The sequence below is a fragment of the Mobula hypostoma genome, chromosome 11 (genome assembly GCF_963921235.1).
Source record: "Mobula hypostoma chromosome 11, sMobHyp1.1, whole genome shotgun sequence".
In the NCBI taxonomy this organism is placed as follows: Eukaryota; Metazoa; Chordata; class Chondrichthyes; order Myliobatiformes; family Myliobatidae; genus Mobula; species Mobula hypostoma.
The window spans coordinates 35165553-35184658 of NC_086107.1; the positions used below are offsets into that span (position 1 = coordinate 35165553).

Below are 19106 nucleotides of genomic sequence, written 5' to 3' on the forward strand. Positions count from 1 at the left end.
GCTGGAGAACATAGTTCCCTCCAAGCTGTGCGCGTGTGTGCACACGTTTTTCAACCAGTGCACAAAGGAAATTAATGTGCGCACAAAAGGTTAGTTACCTAAAATAATGTAGTAGTTAATAATTACACTTATTGAAAATAATCTTAGCTAACTGTTTCTGTTAACTAGTTAGTCAGTTTTTCAAATACCACAATGCACATCACTAATTTACGTCACCTCACCTATTTGTACAGCTGCATCACAGCAGCAGCCATGTTTGGCGGACAGTGTTCATATCGTAAAGTTTACAATGATCTGTTTCAAATCCTGTAGATAGCTTACTGAGTTTTTATTGGAAAAAATATTGATTCACTATGTGGAATTCAAAAGAAGTGAAGGGCGTGAAGCGAAAAGAACTGCAAATTTGTTTAAAGTTGAATGGCTTAACAAAATAGTAGACACTGTTAACACCAAAAGCTCATGAGGTCGTGAACGTTCAGCTATGAGAAATATTTATGTATGATTCGGAAACTGGATTTATCTGTTTGTATTGTCGTGATGCGAAAGTTGCTAGAAAATTTGCTAGTAGAAAGAAGTGGGATGATATTTGGAAACTTGACTTTTTGAAGCGTTATTTGGCAAGTAAATCGCATTTGGATGGTGTACGAAAGCTCAGGCAACAGAACCCGTCATTACCCATTACAGGAGTGCTACGCATGTTACGGTTGAGTGCAGATGAGCGAGAGCGAAAACGATCAAACTCAGAGAAAATCAAAGTTGAGGTGCAAGAATGGTCAGCTTTTGATTTCTCCGCAATTGCAGATTGTTACTTCACATTCGGCGATGAACAAGTTAAATGCCTCATGTCTAAAATATCATGATTTTCTAGCTGAAGATATTGTAATAGTTAGACAGTTTAATGATTTCAAATTTTCCATGCAAGAAAAAATTAAATCCAAACTGATTTCAAACTTTTCTCAAGTGGTGGCATTTGTACTTCAAAATGAACAGTTTTGCGACCTTGCACAGTTGATGGACACTGGGGGAACTTTTCTTGCGTCTAGTGCGGACTGTGAGCGAGGTTTTAGCCTAATGAATCAACTCAAAAACAAGCTGAGAAACCGTTTAGATGAATGTCATTTGGATATGTTAATGAGAATCAAAAGCTATCAATTGGATGGAAGTTCTATTAGTCGAGATAGAGTTTACAAAGAATGGGTAAATGCCAAAGACAGGAGAGAGAAAAAATAACTGTGTGACTTAAATATGATAAAAAATTAAATATCTCCAACCTGATGGCATGAACATTGACTTCTCTAACTTCCGTTAATGCCCCTCCTCCCCTTCGTACCCCATCCCTTATTTATTTATTATTATCATTATTATGATTTTTTTCCCCCTTTTCTCCCTCATTTTTTCTCCCTCTGTCCCTCTCACTATAACTTCTTGCCCATCCTCTGGGGTCCCCCCCCTTTCTTTCTCCCTAGGCCTCCCGTCCCATGATCCTCTACCTTCAGGCTCGTATCCCTTTTGCCAATCAACTTTCCAGCTCTTAGCGCCATCCCTCCCCCTCCTGTCTTCTCCTATCATTTCGGATCTCCCCCTCCCCCTCTCCCTCTCACTTTCAAATCTCTTACTAGCTCTTCTTTCAGTTAGTCCTGACGAAGGGTCTCGGCCTGAAACATCGACTGTACCTCTTCCTATAGATGCTGCCTGGCCTGATGTGTTCACCGGCATTTTTTGTGTGTGTGACTTAAATATGTATGTTATTTTGTTGTTATTCTGTGCAGTTTTATGTCAAGTATTTTGTAAACCTACATAAACTGTCCCATGTGTGCATTCAGTGCACACATACTTTTGTCACAGGAAAAAAATTTGCACAACATAAGATTTTTGCGCACACTGACTACTAAACATTAGAGGGAACCTTGCTAGAGAATTTGTCAGGTTGAGCGGCATCTGTGGGGAGGAAGGAAATGCCCATGCTTTGGATTGAGACTGATTGGGACAATTCAATGTTGTCTCCAACATCTGCAGTCTTCTGACTCCTATTTTATTTAAATTTTCTTTTTGGGCATTGTTAATGCTAACAGTTACTGTGATTAGATTAGTAACACAATTTAACAGCTTGTGAAGGGATACATTCTTTTAAGCAGCTTTTAAAAGGTGTTCATTCAAAAGATTCTTTTTCATATATTTTAAGACTTGCTAATAGCATTGCTAGATGTGCCCATTGTCTAGTACTGCATTTAATTGTCCAAACTGCAACACCTGATCTAAATACCTTACACATGATTAAGTTAAACTTTCTGACTTTGCTCAGCTTTTATTCTGATCAGCTTTCCTCTGTATTGAGGAAAAATGTTGCAGATAAAATCAAGACACAATTCCCAGCAGATGTCTTTCCATCTGCAGCAGAACTGGGGTACTTATCTTTGGTGGGCAGTTCACGAACTGATTCCATTACTTTGATGCTGGGTTTCCTGCATTACTTCAGAACCTGTTAATTTTATCATTTTTACTACTAATTTTCACCCTGCCCTCAAATAAACTATTTCTGGAGATTCTCTCCCTTTTGTGGATCTCACTGTCTCCACCGCAGGGGACAAACTATCCACTGACATTTACTATGAACCCACAGCTACCTTGCTAACACCTCTTCCTCGCCCTGTCTTTTCTAAGAAGCCATCCCTTTCTTCCAGCTTCTCTTCACTGCCACATCTGCTTGGAAGGATGGAGCATTGCATTTCAGGGCATCTGAAATATCCTCCTTTTTCAGGAAACATGGCTTCCCTTCTGTGCTTAATGGAGCCCTCTCTCGCATTTCCTGGACCTCCATCTGCACCTACCTCTTTTGTCCCACTGGACTATATCTTTCACCCAAATAACATTTGCATCCAGCATATCAACCTTGTTTCCACCAGCTATTGCAGAATGCCTCCCATCGTTACATCTTCCCCTGCCCACCCCTTTCTACTTATGTGGGGACCACTCTTTGTTCAACCATTTCTACTCACCATTCCCTGATTCCTGGTTCTTTCCAATACCTATTCCTGCACCACCTCCCTCAACAATATCCAGAGACCAAAACAGGGTCTCTGAAGAGGGAAAGGTCCGCATCCACCTCTTCCAACTTTGTTTACTGCATTTAATGCTCCTGATGTAGCTCAGCATTGGTAAGACCAAGCACAGACTTGGCAACTGGTTTGCAGAGCACCTGCGGTGTGTCTGCAGTAAATATCCTGAGCTGTCCCATGCCTTCCCTCTCTTCCACCACTCCCTTTTCGCTTTTCCATCCTGGTTCCATTCACTGACCACCGACTGAGTTCATTCACTGGATCCCCTCCCTCCTATTGCTTCATCTGCTCAACTCTTCTTTGACTAGTTTTTGTTACTACCTTATTAGATTCCAACACTTAAAGCCTTTTGTGTATCTACTCATCACACTCCAGTCTTTGTCTCCACATTCACCCTTCCCTCCCTATTTGGCTCCACCTCCCTTCCCCATCCCACCCCACTTTATTTTGCTTGTCTTCAGCAGATTTGGGTTTTTTTGCATTTGATTGCAGCATTTGGACAAGATGTCTTGGGAACATCTTGAGTTATTTCAAAAATTGAGTCAATAATACCAACATAGTATAATTTTAAGAAGTTTTATGTTTTTCCTTTTACAATGGCATAATTTATATTTAGACATACAGTATATTGTTTCTATGTTTAAGTTCACTGACTAGTTATATTACAAATACCTGTGCTGTTGTATTTGTAGTAGTATGAACTTCAAAGCAATATTCTAGTTTTTCATTATCCTAAGATTATTGAAGTCAAGGAAGAAGTTAATACGTAATTCCAATGTGTGAAGTTTTTCGATAGGCAGACTTTTCGAAAGTAACTTATCATTTACAACATACACAAAATGCTGGAGTAACTCAGCAGGTCAGGCATTGTCTGTGGAAATGAATAAATAGTTGATGTTTCAGGCCAAGACCCTTCTTCAGGACTGGAAAGGAAGGAAGAAGATGCCAGAATAAAAAGCTGGGGGGAGGAGAAGTAGGAGGAGAGTAGCTGAAAGGTGATGGGTGAAATAGGAAAGATAAAAGGCTGGAGAGAAAGGAATCTGATAGGAGAGCAGAGTGGGCCATAGGAGAAAAGGAAGGAGAAGCAGACCTGTCGGGGGTGGGGGTGGGGTGGGGATGATGGGCAGGTGAGAAGTGGTATGAGACCAGAGTTGGGAATAGAAGAAAGAGGGAGGACAGAAGGAGAAATCAATATTCACGTCATCAGGTTGGAAGCTACCCAGACAGAATATAAGTTTCTGCTCCTCTGCCTTGAGAGTGGCCTCATCTTGGTACTAGAGAAAGCCATGGACTGGCATGTCAGAATGGGAATGTGAATTGGAGTTAAAATGTTTGACCACTGGGAAGTTTCACTTTTGGCAGATGGATGGAGCGGACGTGCTTGACAGAGCAATCCCCCAATTTATGATAGGTCTCACCAATGTAGAGGAGGCCGCATCGGGAGCAGTGGACACAATAGATGATTCCAGCAGATTCAGAAGTGAAGTATTACCTCATCTGGACAAGGAATCAGTGAGGGAGCAATCCCTGCAAAAAACAAGGAGGGGGGAGGTAAAGATGTATTTGGTGGTAGGATCCCTTTGGAGTGGTGGAAGTTGTGGAGGATGATGTGTTGTATGTGGAGGCTCATGGGATGGTAGGTAAGGGCGAGGAAATCTATCATGTTAAAGCAGCAAGATGATAGGGTGAGGGCAGTATCAGTGAAGGGGGAAGGAAAACACGTTCTTTGAAGATGTAGGACATCTCTGTCCTGTAAAGAAAAGCTGCATTCTGGGAACAGGTACAGTGGAAACGAAGAAATGGAAGAAAGGGAAAAGCACTTTTACAAGAGACTGGGTGGGAAAGGCTATAGTCAAGATAACTAAGAATCGGTAGCTTTATAAAAAATGGCAATCAATAGTTTGTCTCCAGAGATGGAGACAGATTGAAAAAGGGAAGAGAGGTGTCAGAAATGGACCAAGTAAATTTAAGGACAGAGTGGAACTTATCACCTGATTGAGGTCCATTCAAATTCCAGTTTAGTACTGATACAGTCTCTAGGCTGCTTTGCAAGTTGCTGTAGAGGCCTGGCCTGATTCCATAGAACTGTGGTGAATTAAGCAGGGCTGCTGCATTGCAGCTCCAGCAACCCAGCTTTAATCCAGATCAGCAGTGGGTTTCCACATTCTCTTCTGGCCACTTGGGTTCCTTTTGGGCGCTTGAGTTTTCTCCCATATTCCAAAGACGTGGGTCGGTAGGTTAATTCGTGATGGTAAACTGTTAGCATGGAATTAATGGGTCGAAAAGCCTCCAACTGTTGAAGATGCAGTGTGAATGCACTTGTAAACAAAGTATTCACTTCATGAATTTCCTCTCTCACAGGTCAGTAAAACATTAATTATTGAAATTGAGTAATATGGAGAGTTTAATAATATGGAATCTGGTGTAAGAGGGTTGTACTCTTACTGAACTTTCAAATGACCACATTTCAGAAGGTTCATACTGTACATATATGCAAATTTTATCCAAAATTCAGTTTGCTTTTATCTGCTAATACAATAAAACTCTTAACTCTGGAATGCTTGGGACTATGATGCTGGGCTATCAGATTTTCTGGACTATAGCTTTGAAAAACCTAATGTACTATTAATTTGGTGGTTCTTTCACGTTACACAGGAGTATAAACAATTTTCCAGTGTGCTCGAAGTTTAAAATTGAGCGTAGGGTCGAGTTTAAGTAGAGCATGGGAAATGGGGCCTGATGAACAAGATGGCAAACCATTGGGAATTTAAATAGTTTAATAGCTGGTCAATCTATATTCCAAAAATCATTCATTGACTGGTGTTGGAGCTCTTAACTGCAGAGTTGCTTCATTTATAGCAGGAACATTGTAAGTGTTCAAGGATAGTTTCATGAAAAGTATTGTAAAGTATGTCAAAATATCATGCATGTTTACACTGAATTTTCATGACACCAGGGAGAATATGTAAAATGAAACTGCTGCACGTGATTACTCCACTGCTAGAGAATTTCATTCACCCCAGAAGTAGAAAGCTAATTGAATGATCCTAACAGAAATTATATAAAATGGTTTCCACAGTATTTGATAGTTTAGAAATGGAGGGGTTAGGCCTTTGCTGACTCTGGAAGCTGTGCGCCTGGCTTCTGATTATTCTTTAGTATTCTTCTCCCATGCATCGTTTTACTCCATCAGATTTTGACCCCCACTCCTCTCCACATTTGGATAGTATCACAGCTGCAGAAAGGGAGTACGGCATGGAGGGATTGTCTAGTCAGTCATCGTGGGTGGAAGTCGGAAACAGGAAGGGAGCAATCATTCAGTTAGTATTCTGTAGACTCTGCCACCCATCCCAATAGCAACAGAGGCCCTGAGGAGCAGATTGGAAGGCAACATTTGGAATATGTTGTCGTCATGGGGCACTTCAATTTGCCTAATATTGATTGGCACCTCCTTAGTACAAAAGGTTTATATTGGTCAGTTGTTTATATGTGTTATTTGTGTCCAGGAATGATTCCTGACATAATATATGGACAAGCTGACTAGAGCGAGGCCATACTGGATCTGGTGTTCAGCAATAAACCAGGTCAAGTGTCAGAACTCTTGGTGGGTGAGCATTTTGGAGACAGTGACCCTAACTCCCTGACCTTCACTATTGCCTTGTAGAGAGATCCAGACAGACTGTATGGCAGGTATTTTATTAGGGCAGGGCAAATTATGATACAATTAGGCAGGAACTTGGGAACACTAATTGGTAACAGGGAAATGCACAACAGAAATGTGGAGGCTGTTTATGGAGCACTTGCATGGGGTTCTGGATAGATTTATCCTATAAACACAGGAAAAGGATGGTAGGGTGGAAGAAACATGGTTGCCAAGCAATGTGGAACATCTAATCAAGAGGAAGAAAGAAGCTTACTTAAGGTTAGGGTTAGGGCTAATCCTAACCGTAAGGATCAGCCGGGGCTCCAGAGATTTACAACTTAATAGGGAGGAGCTGAAGAATTTAGGAGAGCCAGAAGAGGTCATGAGAAGGCCTTGGCAAGTAGGATTAAGGAAAACCTCAAGATGTTCTGCATGTATGAGAACAGGAGGATGGCCAGAGTGAGGATAGGACCGATCAGGGATAGTAAAGGAATTGTGCCTGGAGTCAGAGGAAGTAGGGGATGTCCTTAATGAATACTTTGCTTCAGTATTCACCAGTGAGAGGGGCCCTAGTGAATGTGAGGACAGCGTAAAACAGGCTGATATACTTGAATATATCGATGTTAAGAAAGAGGATGTGCAGAGGATTAAATTAGGATAGATAATTCCCCGGGGCTGAATGGGATAGATCCCAGGTACTTAGGAGAAGCAAGGGAAGAGATCACTGCACTTTTGATAATCATTGTGACCTCACTGGCCACAGGAGTAGTACCAGATGATTGGCAAATGTTAATCTTTTATTCAAGGAGGTGAGTAGAATTAACCTTGGGAATTATAGACTAGTGAATCTTGAGTGGTGGGAAAATTACTGGAGAAGATTCTCAGTGACAGGAATAATGAACATTTGGAGAAGCATAGTCTGATTAGGGTGGTCAGCATACTTTCCATCAGGGGAAATCTTGTCTAACAAATCTGTTGGAATTCTTAAGGAAATGACAAGCAGCATAGACAAAGGAGAATTGGTGGTTATCATGTCCCCCGCTTTTCGAACGTTCGCTTTACGAAACCTTACTGTTATGAAAGACCTACATTAGTACCCTGTTTTCGCTTTCAGAAGGTGTTTTCACTGTTACGAGAAAAAAAGCAGCACACGATAAAAAATCAGCACGCGATAAAAGGCAGTGCGTGCCCTGAGCAGCCACTCTCCCCCGGATTCGGAACGGCATTGCTTAAACACGAGCCTGTGAGCATCTGTTTGCAAGATGAGTTCTAAGGTATCGGAAAAGCCTGAAAGAGCTCGTAAGGGTGTTACACTTAGTGTAAAACTAGACATAATTAAGTGTCTTGATCGTGGGGAACGAAGTAAGGAAAACTTGAGTTTGGCTTGTGGAAGCTGACACACATGATGTTGAAGAGGTTTTGGCATCCCATGACCAAGATCTGACAGATGAAGAGCTGATGCAATTGGAAGAAAAAAGGATAACAATCGAAACTGAATGAGTAATGATAAAGTACGACTTTAATTTTGAAAGGGTACGTCGGTTTAGGAGATATTTGCAGGATGGTTTCAGTCCTTACAAAGAACTGTGTCATAGAAAAATGCGCGAGGCTCAGCAGTCAAGCAAGCCTTCCACATCAGCCACAGCAGACGACGAACCTCGACCTTCGACATTGAGGCGGGCAGAGATAGGAGAAGATGAATGGAAACAGACAATGAGATGACACCCCAGTGTCCCACTACCACAACCCCCAGGCCACAGACAGATACCGATTTGCGAAGAATGCAACGGTAGCCGGGAGGCACACAGCACACCTTTAAGAAAAAAGCTGAAATAAACATGCTAATTAATTATGTGCTGGGCGGCACCTAATTAATTAGCATGTTTGTTTTGGCTTTTTTCTTAAAGATGTGCTGTGTGCCTCTCGGCTACCGCTGCATTCCTGCATGCTTCGTGGCAATGTATCGCTCGGTGGCCTGGAGGGTGGGGGCCACTGCACCACCCCAACCTGCGACGACTCAGTCTAACACACCATCATCAGTGTGCTCGGCAAACTATCTTCCCGATTCCCGTAAGTGATACTACACTGTACATACATTATTTCTACTTTATATTGGTACGTGTTATTTGGTATGATTTGGCAGCTTCATAGCTTAAAGGTTACTGGAGAGAGTGTTCTTGCCAACAGCGCTTGTCTGAGATTTTCTGCCAATGGCGCTTGCGTGAGATTTTCGCTACGGAGAACAGTTCAGTAACGATTGTGGAAAAGTATTTCTACTTTATATAGGCTGTGTATTTATCATATCATTCCTGCTTTTACTATATGTTACTGTAATTTTAGGTTTTATGTGTTATTTGGCATGATTTGGTAGGTTATTTTTGGGTCTGCGAACGCTCACAAAATTTTCCCATATAAATAGATGGTAATTGCTTCTTCGCTTTACGACATTTCGGTTTACAAACCATTTCATAGGAACGCCCTACCTTCGGATGGCAGGGGAAACCTGTACTTGAATTTTCAGAAGGCCTTTGACAAGGTGCCACACATGAAGCTGTTTAACAAGATAAGAGCCCATGTATTACAGGAAAGATGCTAGTCTGGTTTGAACATTGGCTGATTGATAGGAGGCAAGAGTGGGAATAAAGGGAGCTTTTCTGATTGACTGCCAGTGACTAGTGGTGTTCCAAAGGAGCTTTGTGGCCGTGTTTGCAGACAATAGAAAGGTATGTTAAGATGCATATAGTATTGGAGTAGGGCGGCTGCAGAAAGATTTAGACAGATTAGGAGAATGGGCAAAGAAGTGGCAGATGGAATACAGTGTTGGGAAGTATATGGTTAAGAATTTTCATTGAAGGAATAAAAGAATTTTCTTTTTCCCTGTTTTCTAAACAGGGAGAAAATTCAAAAATCAGAGGTGCAGAAGGAGTCCTCATGCAGGATTCCCTGAATATTGACTTGAAGGTTGAGTTGGTGGTGAGGAAAGCAAATGCAATGCTAGCATTCATTTCAAGAGGGCAAGAATTTAAGAACAAGGATGTAACGCTGACGCTTTATAAGGCACTGGTGAGACAACACTGGATTAGTGAGAGCAAGTTTGAGCCCCTTATCTAAGAAAGGATGTGCTGACAGAGGATTCAAAAGAGGTTCACAAAAATGATTCTGGGAATAAAAGGTTTATTATATGAGAAGCGTTTGAAGGCTCTGGGCCTGTACTTGCTGGAATTTAGAAGAATGAGGGAGGGGGGATCTCATTGAAACCGATTGAATGTTGAAAGGCCGAGATGGAGTAGGTGTTGAGGGGTTGCCTCCTGTAGTGGGGGAGTCTAGGACAAGAGAGCACAACCTCTAGATAGAGGGATGTCCATTTAGAACGGAAATGAGGAATTTCTTTAGCCAGAGCCTGGTGAAACTATGGAATTCGTTGCCACGGGCGGCTGTGGAAGCCAGGTCATTGGATATTTAAGGCATTCTTGATTAGTGAGGTCATGAAAGGTTACAGGGAGAAGGCAGGAGAGTGGAGTTGAGAGGGAAATGGATCAACCATGGTCAAATGGCAGAGCAGACTCAGTGGACCAAATGGCCTAATTCTGCTCCTATGTCTTACGGTTTTCTGGTCATGCTTCACGAGCTTGATTGAATTCTTTGAGAATGTGACAGTGCATATTGAAGAAGGTAGAACTGTGGATGTGTATGTGGATTTTAGTAAGGATCTTTATGTTGGTCTCATTCAGAAAATCAGGAGACATGGGATCAAGGGAAATTTGGCTGTGTGAATACAGAATTGGCTTACACACAGAAAGCATAGGGTGGCTGTAGATAGAATGTATAATGCCTGCTGTTTCGTGACCAGTGGTGTTCTGCAGGGATCTGTTCTGGGACCCCTGCTGTTTGTAATTTTTATAATTAACTAGGATGAAGAAGTGGAAGAATGGTGTTAGTAAGTTTGCAGATGGCACTGATTGGTGGGGTTGTAGGTAGTGTGGAGGGTTGTTGTAGGTTGCAGCGGACATTGACAGAATGCAGAGCTGGGCTAAGAAGTGGCAGATGGAGTTCAACCCTGAAAAATGTGAAGTGATTCAGTTTGAAAAGTTGAATTTGAAGGCAGAGTACAGGGGTTAATGGCAAGGTTCTTAGACGTGTGTTGGAACACAGGGATCTTGGGATCCACATCCATAGATCCCTCAAAGTTGCCGCGCAAGCTGATAGGTTTGTTAAGATTGTGTATGGTATGGTGGTCTCCATTAATCGTGGGACTGAGTTCAAGATCACGAGGTAATTTTGAACTCTGAACCCTGATTAGACCACACTTGGAATATTGTGTTCAGTTCTGGTCATCTCATTAAAGGAAGGAAGTGGAAACTTTAGAGAGTGTGCAGAAGAGATATTAATAGAATGCTGCTTGGAGTAGAGAGTATGTCTTCTGAGAAAAGGCTGAGCTAGCGCTTTTCTCTTTAGAGTGAAGGAGCATGAGAGGTGACTTGGTAGGAGTCATAGATTGAGTGGATAGCATGACTTTTTATCCAGTGCAGAGATGGCTAATACCTCAAGGGCTTAATTTTACAGTCTTTGGTGGAATGTATAGGGGGGGATGTCAGAGACAAGTTTTTTTTAAACAGAGTTCTGCCTCTCAGAACACCCTGTAGAGGCAGATACATTAGGAGCATTTAAGAAATCCATAGGCATAAATAATAGAAAAACGGAGGTCTATATATTAGGGAAGGGTTTGGTTGATCTTTGAGTAAGTTAAAGGATTGGCACAACCTTGTGGACTGAAGGGCCTGTACTGTCCTGAGGATCTACCAATAGACAACCCTGGAGAACATCATACTCAATTGGAGTGATCACACTATTGTGCTGTAATGTTCTTTGTTCTAATAGGTGGTATGGTTGCATTTTAAAGATTTGATATAAAGCCAAAATAATTGTTTTGTGTTTGTCATAGAATAGCAAGATTGTATTACCCACCATTGGGAATTGCACAGTATAAGATGCAGCTGGCTGCTTTGCAAAGCAATTTGAGGGCATCAAAAATGACCGTGTGTACTAAAATTTATTATTTTAGATTGGTCTTGTTAAAGTATATATGTACTTTGTTCCACTTTTTATTTTTTAAAGAAGAAAAATGGCTTCATATAAAGGGATTAAATGAAAATCTTACGTAGAGTGCGCCATGAGCTACCAAGTTTGTTTGTGAAGAAAGACTTCTGAGCAGTTGTCTTGAATGTACAGAATTCCATTTCTTTAGAAATGTAAAATTGTTCATATCTTCTAATTGTTGGAGTATCTTCTGATTTAATGGAGCTCCAAATAAATAGAAATTTTTGGGGTTCCTTAGATAAGGTAACTTAAGTGGATGGAGAAATGGAAAAGTTTTATTCACCTTTCCAGACCTGATGAAGGGTCCTGACCTAAACGTTAATCTTGTTTCTCTTTCATCCGATGTTCCCTAACCTGAATATTACCAATGTGTTCAGTTTTTATTTTGATTTTACAGCTTCTCAATTTCAGATAGCTATGTTTCAAAGTATTTATTTCTATGTTCTCGGCTAATGTATGCTTCTGTATCAACAACATTTAATGTTGCAACATCAATGGCAAGCCTTGGAAATATCAAACTGAGTTTACCTATTAAGGAAAAGATATTTGTGAGAATATGGAGAAAAGGGCTTCTGGCAGTGCTGCAGTTATTTTTCCTTGCATAAACTGAATAGGAAAAGCAATGCATTGCCAGATGTTATTCCCAGAAGTTCTGAAACTTGGTATGAACATCTGGACAATGTCCAGGATATCATTGAATGGCAAGCAGAAAGCGATGGAAATGAGCTGTGCATAATCAGTTAAGGTTAATTACTGTTTCATTTTATGATTGATAAATGAAATACATAATCACCTAACATTGAGTTGAGGAGGTTCTGTTACTATGCTGATCCAACCACATAGAAAGTGCACCAGTGCTAATAGTTCCTCAGAAGGCTAAGGAAATTTGGCATCTCTTCTTTGACTTTTACCAATGCACTGTAGAAAGCATTCCTATCCAGATGCATTACGGCTTGGTATATGTGACAAATAAATATACTTGGATGTTAAATGTACTCTTAACAGTATATTTCTTGCATTTTAACTGCCATTATTTCCAAAATTAGCCTGCTGCTTTTCAACTTGCTCACTATTCATTTCAGAATTGAATTTATATGAAGCTTTTGAAACATATGGTGAATTATAAGTGTTGTTAGTCTTGGTTTGTTGACAAAAGATGGAAAAGGTTTCCTTTTCAACCATTGTAAACTAAATTAGTTGGTATCTGCTAAGCATGTCAAGATTCTAAAATTTGAATTATCTTGGAACTTGTGTAAAAAGATACTTCTGGTATTTTAGCTGGTTAATTATACTTTAAAATGTATTTAGTAATTTACTTTCAAGTGGGATAGTTTAAAAAAAAGTGACAATGTGGTACTGAATTATTGAACTCAGTAACTATGTTTCCTTGTGCACTCAGTAGTCACTTTATTGGGTACATCTGGCCATTGATCTAATCAGACAATCTTGTGGCAGCAATTCATTGCATAAAAGCATGCAGACATGGTCAAGAAGTTCAGTTGTTGTTTAGACCAAACATCAGAATGGGGAAGAAATGTGATCTAAGTTGCTTTAACCGTGGAATGATTGGTTCTGTCAGACAAGGTGGCTTGAGTATCTCAGAAACTGCTGATCTCCTGGGATTTTCATGTACAGGTCCACAATCCCTTATCCGAAATCCTTGGGGCCAGTTACATTTCGTAATTCAGAATTTTTCGGATTTCAGACCCCCCACCCCCCCAAACCAAAAAACACGTATGCTCAAGTCCCTTATTTAACTTGTTCGGTGTGGTGGACTTTAGGACCCAGTGGCGCACCAAACCTACGCACATCCTCCCGTATACTTTAAATCATCTCTAGATTACTTATAATACCTAATACAATGTAAATGATATGTAAATAGTTGTTATACTCTATTGTTTAGGGAATAATGACAAGAAAAAGTTTTATTTTCAACAAAAACATTCAATAAAACATAAAAATATACACCTTCAAACAAACCAAATCAAACACATGGTAAATGACTTATTGGAATAAATGTAGAACGTCACTGTCACTATAAAACTTCAGTAACTTGTCTTTCTGTTTATTTAAATCATATACAGTGGTAGTTCCAACACTATTTTCTTCAGTAAGACGCCGCACAGACACACCACGATCAAGCTTCTGCAATAACTCCACTTTCTGCGTTATTGATAATGATAAATATTTCCTTCTCTTTTTCTCATTGTTACCCATAGGGGTATCTGCAGCTCATTTTGACATTTTCACATTGAAATTAAACACAAAGTCAACAGTGAACACAAAATATCAGCAAACAGTAAATGCATGTGTAACCAGTACGAGCGCTGAGCCAAAACTGGACATCTGGCGGCCTCTACTAGTGCTGCCATATCACACCTGAGTGACAGCAACTGTTTTTTTTGGAGCTTTTTGGATTGTAGAATTTCGGATAAAGGAAGGTGCACCTGTACAACAGTCTCTAGTGCTTATAGACAATGGTGCAAAAGTTAGAAACATCCAGTGAACAGAAGCTCTGTGGGCAAAAATATCTTGTTAATGAGAGAGGTCAGTGGAGAATGACCAGACTGGCTCAGGCTAACAGGAAATTGACAGCAACTCATATAACCATGCATTACAACAGCGGAATACCGCACTGGGTTCCACTGCTGTACCTAATAAAGTGGCCACTAAATGTACGTAGAAGTTTTTTGTTGTCTCATATGTGTTTCTAAAAATGATAAATTTGTGATTTTTTTTGGAAGGATACAGTAATCCACTTGAAAACAGCATGGTTCCACTTCTAATGCTTCAGAAAGTAAATATATGATATTTATTCAGGTTTTGCCAAATAGGAAACAATTTCAGTATTCTTTTCCAATTTCTTCTTTATTTTTGTACTGTACCATTAAACACTGCAAACGATTCTATCTGAATTCCTTACCAGCTGATCAATTTCATTAGGATCAATTCTAAAGTTCTTTTTTTGCAACCACTTTGAATTAACTTGAGGCAAATTGTGAGGGAAATAATTAGGATAATGTGCATATATTTTTTTCAGAATCACTCAGCAGCATTTATGCTTTATTGATTCCGATTAGATTACAGTAAAGAGTGTTTTACTGCCTATAGGTTCTGTATTGTACTGTTCAAATGCAAATTCAAAATTCTCATGTTCTCTCAAAACACCATACCATTTGGGAATATTAAATAGTTGCATTTAAAGTTTAACAATGCAAGTTTTCAATATGAACATGTGATCATTTTTATTATGAAGGAATCTATGTAGAAAGACACTTAGATCATTAAATGTTTGGAGATAATGTCCAATATGTCAACAAAGATTTTGCTTTCTGAATACTTTAGGATGTATCTTGTGGATTTTTGGCTGCTTATCATGAAAATCACCATGAACTTTCCCTATCACACACCATGTTTTTAAAAATAACCTACATTTGTTATTTCAATTCAGTCTTCTTCCCTGCAAATCTTGGCATTGTCTGATGAGCATGATGAAAGGTTTCAGTAGGACATTGCAGTTATGGAGAAACGGTATCAGGGCAACTGGAAGCCATTGATGCTGGCTGATTATTGTTGGACACAAGCTAGAAACCTCAGAGACTGAGTGCTAATGAAAATCAACAAAACATGTTTAGTTGAACTATTGCAAAGCATCAGCACCATTATACAATTAAACACATTATATTAATAAAAGTTAATTTCTTGTTTCTCCAATTCCTAACGTGATACAAGTAGTCTGAAATTAAATTTGTGTTTAGCTTCAAGCAGTCTATCATAAACAAAAAAAAAATTCGGTTAGGAAAAAAATTGCTGTCCGGTGTAGCTAGTTAAATGATCATCAGCTTTAATTTTTCATTGTTGTAACAAAAAAGAATCTGCTCTGAAGTAATTTAGCTTGATGTATATTCAGCTGCCTTCTGTTCTCCATAGATTTAGTAACTGCACTTTCCTTCATAAAAGGGTGTCTACTGTAGGCAAGGCTACATAACAAAAACAGTTGAAAATGCCATTTGACGATTAGATACTATTCCAAAATTCAGCATTAAGGAAGGAAATAGTCTCATACAAGTGTTGTGATCCATTTGGCTGCTGATAGGTTTGTTGTGTTGGAAGACATTTCTTCTTGGACTTGGCTTAAACAGGAAATAAGGAGGGAGGGGAGAGCAGGTGTTAACGTACAGTAATTATGTTAGTATATTCTGGGAATTGAATAGATTTTTGGCATTGCTTCTCATTCCCATGCTCATTTTATTTGTATTTTCATTGTCCTGCACAGAACTACATGCTGAAATCCCTACGTGACAGTTATGAGATTGTGTACCATTTTCTTATTATTCTTCAACAATGTTGTATTGAACTGTATCCAAAAATGTCCCATTCAATTAATCTGATGTTTTTTTTTTCTCTTTTAGGAAGTCCAAGACCAAGCCAAATGGTAAAAAAACAGCAACAGAGGAGAAGAAGTTGTATCTGGAGCCTGAGTATACCAAAGCCAGAATAACAGATTTCAACTTTAAAGAACTGGTGGCTCTGCCACGTGAAATTGACCTCAATGAATGGCTAGCCAGCAATAGTAAGTTTCTCCTGTACACCTAGATATAACCAACAGTTCATTATCAAATCTCACTCCATAATAACTTTTGAAGAGTGCGTTGTGGAAGCTGGTGTGGAGCTAGAATTTCAACATGATCACATTGAGCCAGAAAGCTTATTTTTATGCTGTTCATTCGAATGTGACAAGTTGAATGCATTGTTTTCAAAATAAATAACCAGAATGTAAATGCAATTAGTGCTTTTCTGTTTTTCCTGGTGGTTTGTTGAATACAATGTTGCCCACAGGTCACTGGTAAAGGAAACCAGCTGATTTTTATATGTTGTAGCTGTGTAGAAGGAAAATCACAAACTCTTCCACATTTGAATATGCCCCTGGAGGTCCAACTTATCACTGTAATTGGCAGTTATATTGTCTGGTGATGATTTGCATTATAGTTAAATAATTATGGCATTAAAGTTTCATTTATGCGGCAGCTAAGGATTATACTTTCTGGAAAAAGAGGAAAATCAGTAAGAAAAAATTGTGCATGTGAACAAATTATGAGCTACAATCTTTTTAATTATCTCCAGTTTCATTGCAGGTGCCTTTTCCAGACAGTGCCAACTTGCCTAAAATTGTTTTTCTTGACGACCTCTTTTGCCTGGCTGGGTTTATATCTTGTTTTGCCTTATAATTAAATTTAGAATATCCTGGTTAGAATTTTAGATGTAGAATTTTTCTAAATATATATTACTAAATGATTATATAATCTTAACTGTTAGAATTTTTGTTTACTGTTTACAATGCCATCTATTCATTGAAAACTGATTACTTAACATCAATATATTGAAATTATAAGAACAAAATTTAACTTTTCATCAATCCTGTTTTTTGTGTTTGATGGAATGATCTGCCAAACAAATATTTGGTAGCATGTAACATTTTCTTTCCTTCCCAAATTTTTAGCAACAACATTCTTCAATCACATAAACCTTCAGTACAGCACCATCTCCGAGTTCTGCACTGGAGATATGTGTCAGACGATGACTGTGTGCAATACGTAAGTATAATTTGAGATTGCAGAAGTTATAATCGTACATTTTTAAATGTTGATAGTGAAATTTTAGTATGAATATGTATTGACATCAATACATATACAAGTACTTACCTTCAGATTCTCTTTATTCCACATTTGTACACTATGCTGATGCATTGAAGAAGTAGTGTAAATCCCAATATTGTTCTGTGACTAATCAAAAAAATGTATTTTCAAAGATTCGAAATTGCTTATTGACATCCTTTATTGTACAAGTGTAAAGGAGAACAAATGATTTTTACTCCAGATCCAATGCAGCATAAAGTAGCCTACAGTACATAGTTTTTTTTTAAAAAAACACAATAAATATGAAAACAATCTTATAAAATACCATATTCTTGTAATTGTTAAATACATAGACCCATTGTACATAAATTAATGTGAGGTGATATGTATGTATTGGTGGTGGGGTGGGTTATTGTTTTCCTTCAGTTTACTAACTTTATTAATTATCACCATATGAAAAGCATAGCAAAAGATGCATTTAAATGATAGCATTGGCATGGGGCAGGAGGAGTCCATTTGATCTGTCAATTCTAACCCGGGTTCTAGAGGAGCATTCTTATCAGGCCCCATTTCTGCTACTCTTTCATCATAGTCATGCAAATTATTCATTCTCAGGTCCCTTTCCAATTCCCTTTAAAAGGCACTGATTATTTCTGTTTCCCCCCTTCCTACAGGCAATGAATTCACCATCTGCTAATGAGAACAGCTTCCCTCTATCTACCTTCCTAAACCAGTCATGATCTTGTAGACTTCTATCAAATCTCCTCTCAACCTTCTTTGCTCCAAGGAAAATAATTCCTGCTTCTTCAGTCTAGCCTTATAGCTGAAATATCTCATCTGTGGAACGTGAATATATGGATGACATTAATCCTTGGTAAATTGCGTCCACATTTATAATTTCTTAAAAATTTATTTACATCTTAACGGTTGAAATTGAGATGCAAAATAATAAAACATTGAAGATCCTGGATATCTAAAATAAAGATAGAATGTTGAAAATGGCTGGAAGGCCAGGTAGCATCTATGGACAATGAAACAGTTCATGTTTCAGTTCAAAGACTCTCAATCTGAATGGGAAAATAAAAAAACAAGGTTAGCTTAAAATTGCAGAGAGCATGGGAGGAATAAAGGGGATATCACTGATTGCTGAGGCCAATCCACATTATCTCAATATTTTATTGAGCTATCTTGTTAATAGATGGAGTGTAGTTAGCAAGAGGGTAAAAACAAAGAAAAGGACATTGTAAAGCTCTGAAATGCAGTCAAGTGTTTTCACTGAATCCAAAGCTCAATGGCAGAGTGATGGAAATGCCGAATACATCACAAATTTGAGTAATTCGCCTTTTCTGCTTATCAGAACTGGTCAGTTACATTTCAGTAATACAGGCTCAGATTTTTTCCTACATAAAAACTGCCTTTTAGCTTTTGGTTTAGCAACAGATCTACCATGCATTTGTTAGCTTAAATATGTTCGTTTCTTTTTTTTCCTCTCATTCTAACTGATCTCATTCATCTACTAAGCAAGATTGGCGCAATAACATTGGGATCATGGCCTTAGCCTCTCAGAGGTACATCCATACATCTCCTCCACCCTCTTTGCAACTGTAATTTCTTTTGTCACTTTCCTAGTGTTATTGAAGGGTCTTTGGTCCTTTCTTCTTCCATAGATGCTGC

The 19106-nt window shown here is 39.0% G+C and overlaps 1 protein-coding gene across 6 annotated transcripts in view; it reads left to right on the forward strand.

Annotated features, from left to right (window-relative positions):
- Window positions 1-19106, forward strand: part of LOC134353648 (MOB kinase activator 2-like) — a 199503-nt gene that overhangs the window by 157178 nt on the left and 23219 nt on the right. For all 6 annotated transcript variants that reach the window (XM_063061815.1, XM_063061812.1, XM_063061814.1 and 3 more), the window contains 2 exons: window positions 16209-16369; window positions 17297-17390. In XM_063061815.1, coding sequence (XP_062917885.1) covers window positions 16209-16369; window positions 17297-17390 — 255 coding nt within the window. The remainder of the gene's footprint in view (window positions 1-16208; window positions 16370-17296; window positions 17391-19106) is intronic.